General features: G+C 42.1%; 1 protein-coding gene across 2 annotated transcripts in view; it reads left to right on the top strand.

Moving 5' to 3' along the window:
- The window catches only part of CCDC50 (coiled-coil domain containing 50), an 89447-nt gene extending 84582 nt beyond the window's left edge, over window positions 1–4865 (top strand). For both annotated transcript variants that reach the window (XM_072618866.1, XM_072618867.1), the window contains one exon: window positions 3005–4865. In XM_072618866.1, coding sequence (XP_072474967.1) covers window positions 3005–3024 — 20 coding nt within the window. In that variant the 3' untranslated portion in view covers window positions 3025–4865. The remainder of the gene's footprint in view (window positions 1–3004) is intronic.
- Window positions 4866–13501: the final 8636 nt, after the last annotated feature.

Here is a 13501-nt window from a genome sequence, read left to right on the forward strand (position 1 = left end):
TGAGGGCAGGGCTGCCTCTCAGGCTCAGTTCCCTCAGGGAGTTTATGCACAGACCTTCAACAATGGATCCAGGCTCCTGCCTGCTTGGGGAGCCCTGGTCTGCCGCTGCCCCTCAGCTTCTGTCTCCCGAGGGGGCCCGAGCCATGGGGGCACCCCACTCCCCCCTCGACCCGCCAAAGGGACTCTCTCACCGACCCCCGTCACCTGTGGGTGGAGGTACTTGTGCGGCCGCTGGAGATCCCGTCCCTGAAGCCCGCTCGGATCTGTTCCTCTCGGTGCCGCGGCCACAGCAGGGCTGTACTCAGCTCCCAGTCCCGGCGCCTAGTCCGCAGCACGAAGGACCTTTTACGAGAGGTTTGCAGGTCTCTCCAGAACAGAAATCTCCCTCGCTCCAATGTTCTGTGGCCTCTGGGTGCAGAATTCGCCGTGAGTTACTTCTTTGTAGTTGTTCTATGGGTTGTGGGTTCGGAGGTATGTGTATGTGCGTCTTTCTACTACGCCATCTTGGCTCCGCCCCAGTCCTGTGTAATCCTGACTATGATTCCTTGATATTTAACTTGTTCCTTTCTGGTTGCTTGCAGTATTTTCTCCTTGACCTCGGTATTCTAGAATTTAGCTACAGTATTCCTTAGAGTTTTCATTTTGAGATCTCCTTCAGGAGGTGATTGGTGGCTTGTTTCAATGACTATTTTGCCATCTGATTTTAAGATATCAGGGAAGTTTTCCTCGATAAGTTCTTGAAAGATGCTATACAGGCTTGTTTTGTTTTTTAAATCATGCCTTTCAATAAGTCTTAAATTATGTCTACTTGATGTATTTCGAAATTGTTTTTCCAAGGAGGTATTTTTCATTTTATTCTTCTTTTTCATTCTTTTGACTGTGTTTGACTGATTCTTAATGTTTCAAAGAGTCATTAGCTTTCACTTGACTGATTTTAGCTTTTAAGGAATCATTTGCTTCCGTTGGCTTTTTTACCTCCTTTTGCATTTGACCAAGTCTGCTTTTTAAGGAGTTGTGTTCTTCAGTCATTTTTTGTGTTTTCTCTTCCAAGCTGTTGGCTCTTTTTAATATAATTCTCTCATATAACTCTCATTTCTTTCCCCATTTTTTTCTACCTCTCTTACTTAATTTATCAAATTCTTTTTTGAGCTCTTCCAAGAGGACTTTTTGGGCTTGAGGCCAATTCATATTTCCCTTTGAAGCATTTTAACCTTATTGTTCTCTTCTGAGTTTATGTTTTGATCTCCCCTGTTGCTGTAACAGCTTTCTATGATCAAGATTCTATTTTTTTTATTTTTTGCTAATTTTTTTTTTGAAGTTGAGCTCTGCTCTTAGGGTACAGGGGGCTGTCCTAAGCTTCTTGAAGTGGGAAATATGGATCTGGTCGCTAGCTTTCTGTGCAGGGACCTCTGGAGCTGGTGGCTTGCTCATTGCACTAGGGTGGTCTGACCTAGTTGTCCCACTTCTGTCCTGGATTCTAGGGCTGACAGTTTGCCTGATGCACAGCTGGAGGCCTCACAGCTGACCTGTGGAACCAGGACCACAAGGCATCAGTTGTTGGTCTATACTGTGGCTAAGAGCTTCCCACTAGCTTGCTTCAATATCACTCTATGCTGGACTATTCTTCCTTTTTACCCAAGTGAGATAGATCTTTCCTGAACTCCTTCTAAGTTACCTTGGACTGGAATTCTTTTAGAAACTTGACTGAACATTGTTTGTGAGGAAAATCAAGGAGAGCTCAGGCAACTTCATGCCTTCTCTCCCTATCTTGGCTCTGCCAGATCCCATCTTGTACTTATGAAGTTGGTTATTTGAACCAGAGTGGTAGGCTTTATTTTTTATCTCTTTTAAATTTAACCTGATTAGCTTGAGCCCAGCGTTCATTGCCATAAAGAGCAGGTGAGCAAGAATTTCCTCCCGTGAACCAGAATGTTTCCTAATCTGTTGGTGACTGCTGTGCTCCAGTTTTCATACTATCCTGATAGTATTGATAGCATTTATTTTACTTTCTCTTTTTAAATTCTGAACCTCTCAAATTTCAACACGTCACTAGACAATAAGATCAGAAAACACAGGCTTGTTCATGGAATTCTGATGTTACAATGTCTAGTTTTTCTAGGCATCTAAGAAGCTGAACATGATGGTAACAGAACTGCCCTGTTGGTCTTAAAAATGTGAATTCCCCCTTGATGCTACTGTTAACATGAAATAGAAGGGTTGAAGATTTGGGGGCGTTTTATTATTTCAAACTTTGTAGGAGGGGGAGGACCTTGTAAGAAATTCTAGAGGCATGTGCTGCTTTCAGAATTTCTGGGAATTATAAGGGTTTTTATCCTCCCTCCCCCCCATACAAAATACTTTAACCAGTTGTAATAGGATGGCTGCAGTGTTGGCAAATGTTGAGTTGAAACTCCAGCATTGGCCCTTATTATTTTGTGACCTCTCAGTTATCTCACTTATAAAATGAATTTGGACCCAGTGACCTTAAGGCTTCCATCCCATTCTAAATCGATGATCATCTCAATGAAATGATGCTCAGCTTGCTTAGTCCAAGTGAGGCTGTTTGAAAAAGCAAAAAACAAAACAGCAGCCACCTTCTGTCTCATTCCCATTCCTTGACACAGATCTGATGTGTTTTAACTTGAGATCCAGAGTAGGTAGTACAGCATGTGATGTCCCTGAAGTTAGACTCTCAGTTCAAATTCTGGCTTTGCCACTTACTACTTGTATGACCATAAGCAAATTACTTCTCCTTTCTACATATTAGGTTCCTCATAAGGAAAACTGGTGGGGGAGAAAAGACAGACTAAATGACCTCTCTGGTTGCTTCCAATTTGAAATCAGTTGTTCCTGTGGTTAATTATTAAAGTCTCGTGAACAAATGGACTCAGAATCAGAGAAAAAAGAAATGTTCTCCTTAGCTCAAGATCTAAATAATGGACTGTCTGGAAGGTTGGATTCAAGAATTTGTCACTGACTTTTTTCTCTCTATTTCTCTTTCTAGGTCACCGTTCCAAGCAGTAAAAACAAAGAACCGGCCTTAAATCTGACTCCCTGTAGTCAGAGTTACTGGATTATATCCGATGCCTTCCTCATTTTGTTTTGTTTTGTTTTCCTCCTAAGTTTGCGTCACCAGAGCTGCATCCTCTCCATTCTCCTGTGGCCGTTCAAAGTACTTGTTCCTTTCCAAGGTTTTGATTCCTCCAGATGACTTGGGCAGTGTAATTATCTCTAGAGCTGGGCTGCAGCCTCAGTATCCACTCCTTTGGGTGAGGGGTTCATTTTAGAGATGTTTGAAATCTCATTTTAGTCCAAGCTAGCAGAAGGAAGCGTTTGCTTTGATGCCCCTCTGACTTTTATTGAAGGAGGCCTTGGCTGCAACCACACAGAACAAGCTCCTGGAAGAAATCATGTCACTTATTTGGGAGGGTTGGCATTCACATTGCTCTGCAAGGAACTGCATCTGCTTCGTAAAGTATGAAAGAAACCAAAAAAACATGACATGCAAAGGGACAAATTACTCGGCACAATGGGAGTCTTTTCTCTTGAATAGTGAAAGCAGAGAGATCTTTGTTATGGATATAAACCTTGGTTCCAGCCCAGTAGGAAAAGTGTTGCAGAGCTCTAGCCTCAGCCTGGGCTCCCCATCCCTTCCTAAGAAGGCAGCTTAGTGTATTTTCTGTGGGCAGAGCTCAAGCCACTTGGAGTGGTAGGCCTTGGCACAAAGGTACAGGCATAATATTTGGCCCCTGTTACACAGAGGCAATGAAAAGTTGACATAGACCATCTTGTAAAACATTTGTTGTTCCTTAATAAAGCCAAGCATGGCATATCAGGAAGAGGAAAGAAGGGTTGAAGGTCTGTCAACCCCAACTCTTAGACCCACTTCATCTGATAAAAGTGCTTGCTTCTTCTGACCTTACAATGCAATCTTCCTTGGCTAGTGAGAAGTCCTGTATCCTTGTAGCCCTCCTCATTGTCTCTTTGGCATGGTGGCTACTTTCCACATGGGCTCAAAGATGTTAAAAATCACCCCAACCCTTCCATGCACACTGGCTTCTAGGTCTTGGCAATGCCTCAGTAACCATTCTGGGTAAAATAACTACTCAGCAATAGTCTTCTTGGAACACTTCATGCTCAGAAAACAGGAACTAATTGACGCCCTAGAGAAACCAATCTTCCAGCCTTGATACTGCTCCATGCAAGCTAACTTCCTTGCTCGTTTAATGGAAATGGAAAGTAGGCAATGGCAGTTACTTCTCAGTCCTGCTTGTTTGGGGTTTTCTCTGAGTGATTTGCACCCTGCATGTTGGCAAGTGCTCTCTAGATAGACAAGAGAAGTTATTGGAGGGAAGCTAACTTGGCAGCCAGGGTAATTTGGTGCTTTCTCATCTGTAGTCAGAACATACTCTCTGAAAACAGTCTACAGGACTCTCTCATTCTCTGTGAAGACCTTGAGTGTCACTAAGCCCGGAGTTTGAGGACCAGTTGGTGCTTGTGGGCAAGGAGCAGAGCTTGTGCTGAAGGGAGAGAAGCAAGAGGGGTAGTGACTTATGGAGCTTCTCTGGGGATGACATCCATTCAGAAGGAGAGAAAGGGTTTGAAGGTAGACAGGAAAATGGAACCGCCCAAACGCTGTCACCTATAGTGAGGCTGCTATCCCCAGACGTAGAGCTGTCTGGCTCTGACGATTGAGGCATTGTTTTACCTGCCCAGTGGTTTGTGTCCCATGTCCTGGCAACAGCAAATTGTGATGATTTTGAAGAAACACGATGCATGGCATCTTTTGTTTTAGTTTTAATTTGGCAAATGGCAGCATCTGCATTTTAAAGTTTTATAAATGTTTATTTTGATGTCTTATGGAAGAGTTGTAACTTCTCTGTTTCTCTGGCCTTCCTCACATTTCCTCCTGTTGTCTTTGGTTTCATGAGATGTCAGCAGGGGCTACTTGTCAGGGTCTGTGGCATCTCTGACACCTCCCCAGATTCTGCCTGTGGCTCACCTGCTGGCGTTGGGTTTAGGGCCAGAGGACAGTTTTCACTGTGATGACTGGCCAATTTAACATCTCTTTAGAACAGTGTAAAGTGTCTGGGCTTTGAAAAGAGAGGAGTTTAAACACATGAGTTTAAAGGGAAGAGTTTAAACCTCTTTGCCTGTTACATGTAACTAAAACCCTTTCATTTTTTAGAAGAGGAGTTTTTCATATGGAATGAATACTCAAGTCCACCCAGTTAAGTCCCACCCCCTCCCCTGCAGTCTTTGCGAAGTGGAGAAGTACCAGAATCTTCCTGCTCTGCTCCAAACCCAGGCCAGTGAGTCAGTCAGTTGTCTGTCTCCTTTATTCTGTGAGAGAGCAGGTATTTCTTACGCTGTTCTGTCCCTCCGTGGAACATGTACAAAGCTAACCTCTATAGGCCAATTATTTTATGGTTTAAGTTTGCAATTCCGATGGAGTGCTCTGAGCTACACAGCCCATCCGCTTTTGTCCCGTGCTATCTGGAAGCTGGACTATCTCCTGCTCTTGATTCCCTTTCTTTTCAGTTCAGGGCCTTGGCTTGCTGATTCCCCTCCAGTGTAAGTGTTGGGGGTGGGACTTGCAGCCTGGTCACTGAATCCACCTCTGACATGTTTCCCCTTCTTCTCATTTTTCCAGTCTTTGTCTCTTCCTGATAAGAACTCATTCAGAGTCCGTGATCTTAAGCCTCTGCTGACTAACTAGAAGGATGGTCCTCTGGATAGAAAGGCAGGGATTAGGTTTCCTATGACAAATAGGATCCTTCAAGATACATTTTCTCTCTGTTCTGGGGCCAAAGAATTGATGCAAAATCTATGGAAGGAAATTAGAAATATTAGACCTTGAACTTCTTTCTCTTGGGTGCCTAGATACTCTACTACAAAGACTAGCTTCCCATGGAAAAAGCAGGGCCCCCACTAGAGCCCACAAGGAGCTCCCTGCTCTGCATCCCAGTCACTATACTGGGCCAGCATCAGGAGTGGCCCCCAGTGGCTTCTGATCACTGGTACTTTGCCGCATTTTAGCCATTTGCCAGTTTGGGGAGTCTCACCAGGAGCCAAAATGGCCAATCTTGTTTTGTTTTGGTTTTTTGGTTTTTTATTTTCTTTCAACTATCAGAAGACCTCCTGTCCATTGAATCCTGTGCCAAATGTTTTATTTCAGAACCTGCTGTTGTCATGGAGGCTTCCTACTTTCTATGTGTATGTTTTTTTTTATATTCAGGGGCTTCATTTTTACTGTGTAGCCTCTGTGTTAGTTGGCTTTGGGAAGGTTGTTCGTGTTTTCAATGCTAATTTATAAAAAGGGAAATCTACTACTCATGGCTATGTGAAAACCCCATTATACAGGGGCCTTTTAATATTTTTTTTTTATTTTTAAAACTGATAAAGTAGGATAAAGTCCAAGATTCTGTACAGCCAACATACAGGCCAAGTATGATGGTTGCGTTTCCTTGGATTCTACTTTGTATCAGAATGCCTTTTTTATTTACACACATACAGCCACCCAATTTAGGACCAGATGACATTTACTTATTTATTTTGTCTGCTTAGAGTCAGAAAAGTGACTATGGAAAGTAATCCCCTTTCCTGTGTCTCCAGTGGTGCCTGCAGGTCATGAAGCCATATTTGCTTCCCTTTTATTGACACCAGCATATCTTTCTTCCTCTGGGCTCTACGCCAAAGGGGAGCTTGACGGGCCCATCCTGTTAATGCTGCAATGATCAGAGTGTCAGCTAAAGTCCTCTTCTTTCTGATGAGATACGGAGACCTAGAAACACCTAAGGCACTCCTTGGTGCTGCCAGTCAAATCTCTTCTTCAGAAATGATCGGACAGGGATCTAGAGAAGTCAGCCAGGGGAGAGGAAACCAGGACACTCTTCAAAGAGTCACTTTTCTGATGAAAGTTGCACTTTAAGACAAAGAAAGAGTGGTGTCTCTGAAAAGCAGTATTGCCTTAAATTCGTTTGGCGTCTCAGTCAAACATATCTTGCTTCTTAACTGTGAGCTCCCCTTCCCCCACAAGCTCTCTGTTATTTATGCCCTGGAGGGCCGGGGCAGCCCCTCCAGTACTTAGGACATCTTCTTCCTCCTGGGGGCTGCAAGCATGTTACAAATTGTACTGTTGTATAGTGCATCCCCATTCATTTCATTTCTTGAGCTTTTGAATCAAGTGTTCAGTGAACAAAATACCTGTTGGAGGAAGAAATTCAATTCCATTGTATACACAGTTTTTAAGGGGCTAATAGATAGCAGTCATTTTTCTTGGCACTGAGGATACAAACGTAAAAGTGAAACAGTCCCTTCCCTCAAGGAGCTTATGTTCTAGTGAGGAGATGCATGTAAACAGTAGGAAAATACAAAATGGATGAATGCAGTGATAACCTTCAGGAGGTATAAATGTTCAGTGACCTGAGTCTCACATGTCAGATAATCAGTTCCAGAATAATTGAATTTTGATTGCACTCATTACAGCATCCATTTAAGTTCTTTGTTCTCTTTTTGGTGACTTCTTACTCACCCTAGGGAGGTGGAAATGAATGAACTCATTGTATTTCACATAGTAGATTGTGAATATAAAGAAGACCCCTCCTCTCACCGTTATTCCTCATAGGCAAAAACTGGCCAAACTTTGTTCTCAGATGGAGTGAACTCAAGTTTGTTTTGAAAGGTTTATTCGTGCCACACACACACACAAACACACACACACACAATACAATACAACAAAACAATATAACTGTAAATTATCACTTTTGTCCATTAAAATGTGTGTAATAACTGTTGCTCACCTCAATATTCTGTGAATGCCATCTGGTAGCATTGCCTGGTCTCACACACATAGGACTGGGACCTCATAAAGGAATCTGGCAGACCGTCTGGAGCCTTGCAGTGTTAACTCTAACACGTGTGTGAGGTAGGAAGTGCCTGTGTATCAATATTTACCTTCCACACTTAATAGCCATTAAAGAGCTCACTTAAAGTAATGCGTGTTGAACACTGTCTCCTGGTAATCTGGATTGTTCTGCGGAGGGTAGGGGAATGAAATGACTAGTTGGGATAATCATGGAGAGTTTCAGAGCTGCCACCTTTCTAGAAAGACAGAAGAGGCAGCATGGGATGCATATTAGCAAAGAAATGCTTTGACCCTGCCTGTAGGAGGTGTTTTGTTCTTACTACACGAGATTCCAGTCCATACGTTGCCCAACATCCTCTAAAGAGTTTCCAGCCCTTTTATTTCAAAAGACATCTTTGAACTCCTGAGTTCTTTTCATGTTCTTGAGGAAACTGTTCTCCGAGACTCCTGAAGCTGTCTCTTTGGCCCTTGTGAAGCCTAAGCCAAATTACGTATTTCAGTATTCACAACACATCCATTAAGGCATTAGTTTATTGAGCTATTGACTGCTGGCTAAAAATTTGACTAAGTTTTCATTTCTGAAGGGCAAAGCCTTGAAAGGATGTGGGAGAAAGGGAGGGGGAACAGCTTTTTAAAATAAGGATTCCTAGAAATGGGATTTTGAGACAAATGTGTCTGCCTAATGCCCTATATTTAAAAGCTGCTCCATGGTGGAGTAACTGAAAGTTTCAATTCTGAAGTACTGGAAATGGGGCAAGGGGAGGGTGTAGGGCAGACATTCTTAGAAATTGAAGGAATCAGCTGTTACTCGGATGTGCGTCTGCTCAGGCCAGAAGTACCCTGACGGTAGATACTGTGAAAATGTGTTTACAGATTGTTTGATGATTTTAAAGGACCTCTGTGAAATTTTAGTATGTTAAAATGTTTAAAATCAGGATGAAGCCGTACCCAGAGACCTCAATGGTCACTCTATAAACACTGACATAATGAACATCCTTGTAGGATATATTTGATAATACTTAGACTGCAGGGAACATGCGGAAATTATGGCAGGAATAAACTATGGTTTTGACCTACAGGAAAATGTCTGTGATGGGTAGCCTTAGTAGAAGCAGCAATGAATGACTGACTTCAAGGTGTCTTTTTACCTGCTGGCAGGTATGGATGGTCTCTTTCCATTCGTTCCTGCTTGGGGCCATGGCCAGCAAGTTGGCTGCCATACACCACATACATACACATTTCCTTGCTGAGATCTTAATAGGAAAATCCTTGTTGTGGTGTTTGTAACTGACCAGATGTCTCCTTGGTGGCTGGGTGGCATAGCTTTGTTCAGTATCCTATTTTACCCTCATTTGAACTTGGAATTTCACTCAGCGTAAATTGCACACTTACAATAATTCATCTATGCAATCTCTCTCCTCAACAGGTCACATCCTATTTTTTTTTAAATCAAGTCTGACATTGAATTTAATGAATAATGTTTTGAACCAAAGGGTCATATGTGTGTAGACCGGCCTGCTTTGTTTCTTGAGGTGAACATTACTGTCGTCTCTTAATAAAATTGTCCTTTTGGTTAGCCACTGCACTGGTCTCCCTCTTTACTTTGTTTCATCATAATAATGACTTGGAAAGTGCTGATGAAGTAGAAGAATTAGGGTAAATAAAATGGGAAGCTTGACTTTTAATGCTTCGAATCATCCATCATTTCATTTACATGAGTCCTCCTTGCATTTGTTCGGATTGAGACCTACCCATGCCATGTCCTCCTCTAAATCCTCCCCATGTGACCCATGCAACAGTCAGTAGGCCTTTCTCTAGGTCCCATCCCTGTGTGGTTCCATTGTCACATGAGATCACTCCCTATCATATTCATTTGCCACAGGAATAATTGATCCATCCTCATATCCCTGAAATGACATCCTTTAAAACCCATTTTGTGCAGTCAGCATTACTGGTAAGACATGGCCCATTTGTTTCCATCATACACCTTGCTATTTCCCTTTGGGTCAATTGAGATTTTTAAGTTGTATTGTTGTGGTATGTCATCATCTCAAGTCATTTTGTATCACCACAAGAAAAAAGATTTTTTTTAAAGTGGTTTCATGTTGGGGAGAATTAGGGACCCCTGGAAATAATGTACAATTTCCTCATTCAAACAAGCCTGCCCTCCTCAAATTCTCAGATCACATCGTAATTCATCTGCAATAATTGTTCAAGGATTCAGAGATGACTATCAATGTTTTGTTTGAGTTGTATATCTTTGGTGCGCAAACATGAAGCCACACTATGGACTAGTCCCCATAGTATTTGATGCTTTGCAAGGTTTACGAACTGGTTTATGTTAAAGTTTGGCATTTTAATTTTGATAAAGATAAGGGTTTCAGAGGAAAAATAATATCAATCATGGTCACCTAATGATCCCAACAATTGTTTTGAGCCAATTAAAATGTCAAAATATTTGTGATTCATTTACTTTTGATAGATTGTAACTAACCTGTTGCAAAAGCATTAGATACTTACCACGTGCCAGGCAATTTGCTAAGTACTGAGAATCCAAACACTAGAAGTAAGACTGTCCTTGTCCTCATGAAGCTTATAGTGAAATAAGGAGAGACAAACCTGGGGAAGCTAAAGTTGGACACGGAGGGGACACACAATTTGGAAATTGAGAAGAATTCATGTGATGCTTGATTCTGGCCAAGATAATGTGAAATTTTCCTATATGAGTCCAGCATCAGAGTCCTATGACAACCAGGGCCAGAAATCAGGTAGCAATTTGAGAACTGCCAGAATTTAAGGTTTGAAGGCTATTTGTCAGGTTAGCTCCATCTCATTTCATGTGGAAATAAGTTCAGTTAGCATTGAGAAGGACAAAGATGACCAAACACTTCTGGAAAGTTTTTTTTTTCTTTTTTCTTGGAACAGTGTTCCTACCACATAGCAAGATGAGCTTGTCTGGCATGGGAACCATGATCCAATAGCAAAGCCAAGTTAGGAGTACTAGCCATTATTGACCTAACTATAGCTTTACAAAAGGTAAATTTCACCTTTTGCATGAAAACTTGATGGAAAGTTCTGACTTTATCTCAGTCTTCAGAAAAATTAATTAAATTGAAAGATGTTCAGAGTTATCCAAATTGGTTGAATTCAGATTAAAATCATCCTCTATTTTTTCTTATCCATATTGAATCCAAAGTATTAAGACTGGAGGTTGGAATCCCTCCTTTTGGAAATGTCCCCTGAAAAAGTTATGCCTCAAGATTCAGATGCAGAATTGAATCCAGGGTAGAAAATGTGCTTGGCAGACGATTTTTGTTTTGTCAAGAGCCTAATATGCCTTTTATAATAAATATCATTTCATATGGCACATACAGGCTTAGAAAGCCCTGTACATCTAGTTTATAACAATAATATGAAGTGACTGCTATTATTATCTCAATTTTACGAAGGATTGGAAAGCTAAATGATTTGCCCAGGATCACATGGCTAATGACAGAAGGGATTTGACCCCACATTTTCTTGACTTTAAGTCAACCACTCTTATCTACTGTGCCATGCTCACTGTCTGCCTTTAAGTTTTACATATATATATATATGTACATATATATATATATACATGTATACACATGCACGTATACACACACATACATCCAGCATATTACTAAGAACATAGGGTGCACTCAGCCAAATATTGCTGTTTCGGTTATCATGCTAGAGTGTTTGACTTTGGGGATGGGAGTGTATGTCTGGATTTAGGGAAAAGTTTTGGGATGGCTTTTGTAGAATGGCTTAAAGCAATGGCCTGAATTATGAATGAGTCAATAAATAAGCATTTATCGAGCCCCTACTATGTGCCAGACTCAGTGCTGGCCCCTGGGGAGAAAAAAACACAAAAATCAAGGCGTTTTGCGGGGCTGGAAATTAAAAAAAGGATGAAACAATCCTTATCTTCAAGAATCTTGTATTTTACTTGGGCCAACAATATGTACGCAAAAGTAAACGCAATAAATACACAAAACAAGTACAAGAAAATGGACTTGGAGATATAAAAAGTAGTTGAAACATCATTTCAAGACCTAACGCAGGAACAATTCTGCTCTTCTTGGAAGGAAGGTCAGTTGCTCAATAAACATTTATTAAGCTCCTGCTGTATGCCTAGCACTATGACAAGCACTGAGAACACACACACAAGGGCAAAACCAATCCTTGTCCTATAGGAAGCCACAAGCTAGCCAGGGAGGCAATATGCAAACAACTGTGTCCCAACAAGATGCAGAAAGGACAGTAGAGGGAAGGCACTAGGATCAATGCAGAGCAGGAAAGCTTTCCCGCATAAGGTGGGATTCTAGGTGTGTGTTCGTCCTTTGTTGCTGAATAAGACCATGCCATCAGATAAATGATGATGTAACTGGCACTTGACTTTGTTTTGAGTGAGGGAGGGCTGTGCAGGTCACCAGCCTCACTTCTCCTCCAGAGCCGTCTGAATGCAGTGACCAGATATTCGTCAGGATGACTGGAGATGACCCAGGATGAGGCAATTAGGGTTAAGTGACTTGCCCAAGGTCACACAGCTAGTGAGTGTCCAGTGTCTGAGGTGAGATTTGAACTCAGGTCGTCCTGACTCCTGCACTGGGGCTCTACCCACTGCACCACCTAGCTGCCCCTGGGATTCTAGGTAGGACTGAAAGGAAGCCAGGGAAGCAGAGATGAGGAAGGAGGGAGAGAATTCTAGGAATGGAGAAGGGCGTATGAAAATATCCAGAGTCACGAGATGGAGGGTCTTGTTAGAAAAATAGTAAAGAAATCAGCGTCAGTTGATTGTAGAATGTGTGTGTATGTGATGGAGACAGAGAGAGAGAGAGAGAGAGAGGAAGGGAGAGAGGAGGAGGAGAGCTGGAAAGGCAGGAGTGGTTCAAGTTATGAAGGGCTGTAGATGTCAAAGGATTTAATCATGGTGGTGATAGGAGCTGCTGGAGTTCATTCCAAAGGGCTTGGTAGGATGGTAGGAGACATGATCATGGCAGCACTTTAGGAAGATTGAGTTGATAGTGTGAAAGACTGAAGAGATGTCAGGAAAGATGAGGACTTAGAAAAGGGAAGTATATTTGACAATTAGATCATCAATGACTTTGGAGAGAACTGTCCTGGCTGAATGAATGATGAGATCAGAAGCCAGACAGTAGAGACACACAGAAACAGAGCAGAGAAAGTGGAGGAATCTCTTGTAGACATGCTTCTCAAGCACTAGCCACAGAATTCAGGAGAAATAGAGGATGCTATCCAGCGGGGATGAAGGGATCAAGAGAAGGTTTCTTGAGAATAAGCGAAACAAGGATATATTTGTAGGCAGCAAGGAAGCAGCCAACAGACAGAGAGAGATGGAGGCTAAGAAAAAGTGGGAATGATAGAAAGGATAATCTGAGGAAGAACAGGGACAAAATGATGTGAGTTGTGTATGCAGAAGGGTTTGCCTTGTTGGAGAAGGACAATCTCATTATGAGCAATGTTCATGAAGGAGGAGGCAGTAGAAGAAGGTGTCTGGGACATGTGAGTTGACAAAGGAGGGAACAAGATGGATTTCTCAGCAAATTCATTTCCCCTCCCCCAGTGAAATATGAGGTTAAAGGTTCAGCT

Source organism: Notamacropus eugenii, chromosome 6, assembly GCF_028372415.1.
Source record: "Notamacropus eugenii isolate mMacEug1 chromosome 6, mMacEug1.pri_v2, whole genome shotgun sequence".
Lineage (NCBI taxonomy): Eukaryota > Metazoa > Chordata > Mammalia > Diprotodontia > Macropodidae > Notamacropus > Notamacropus eugenii.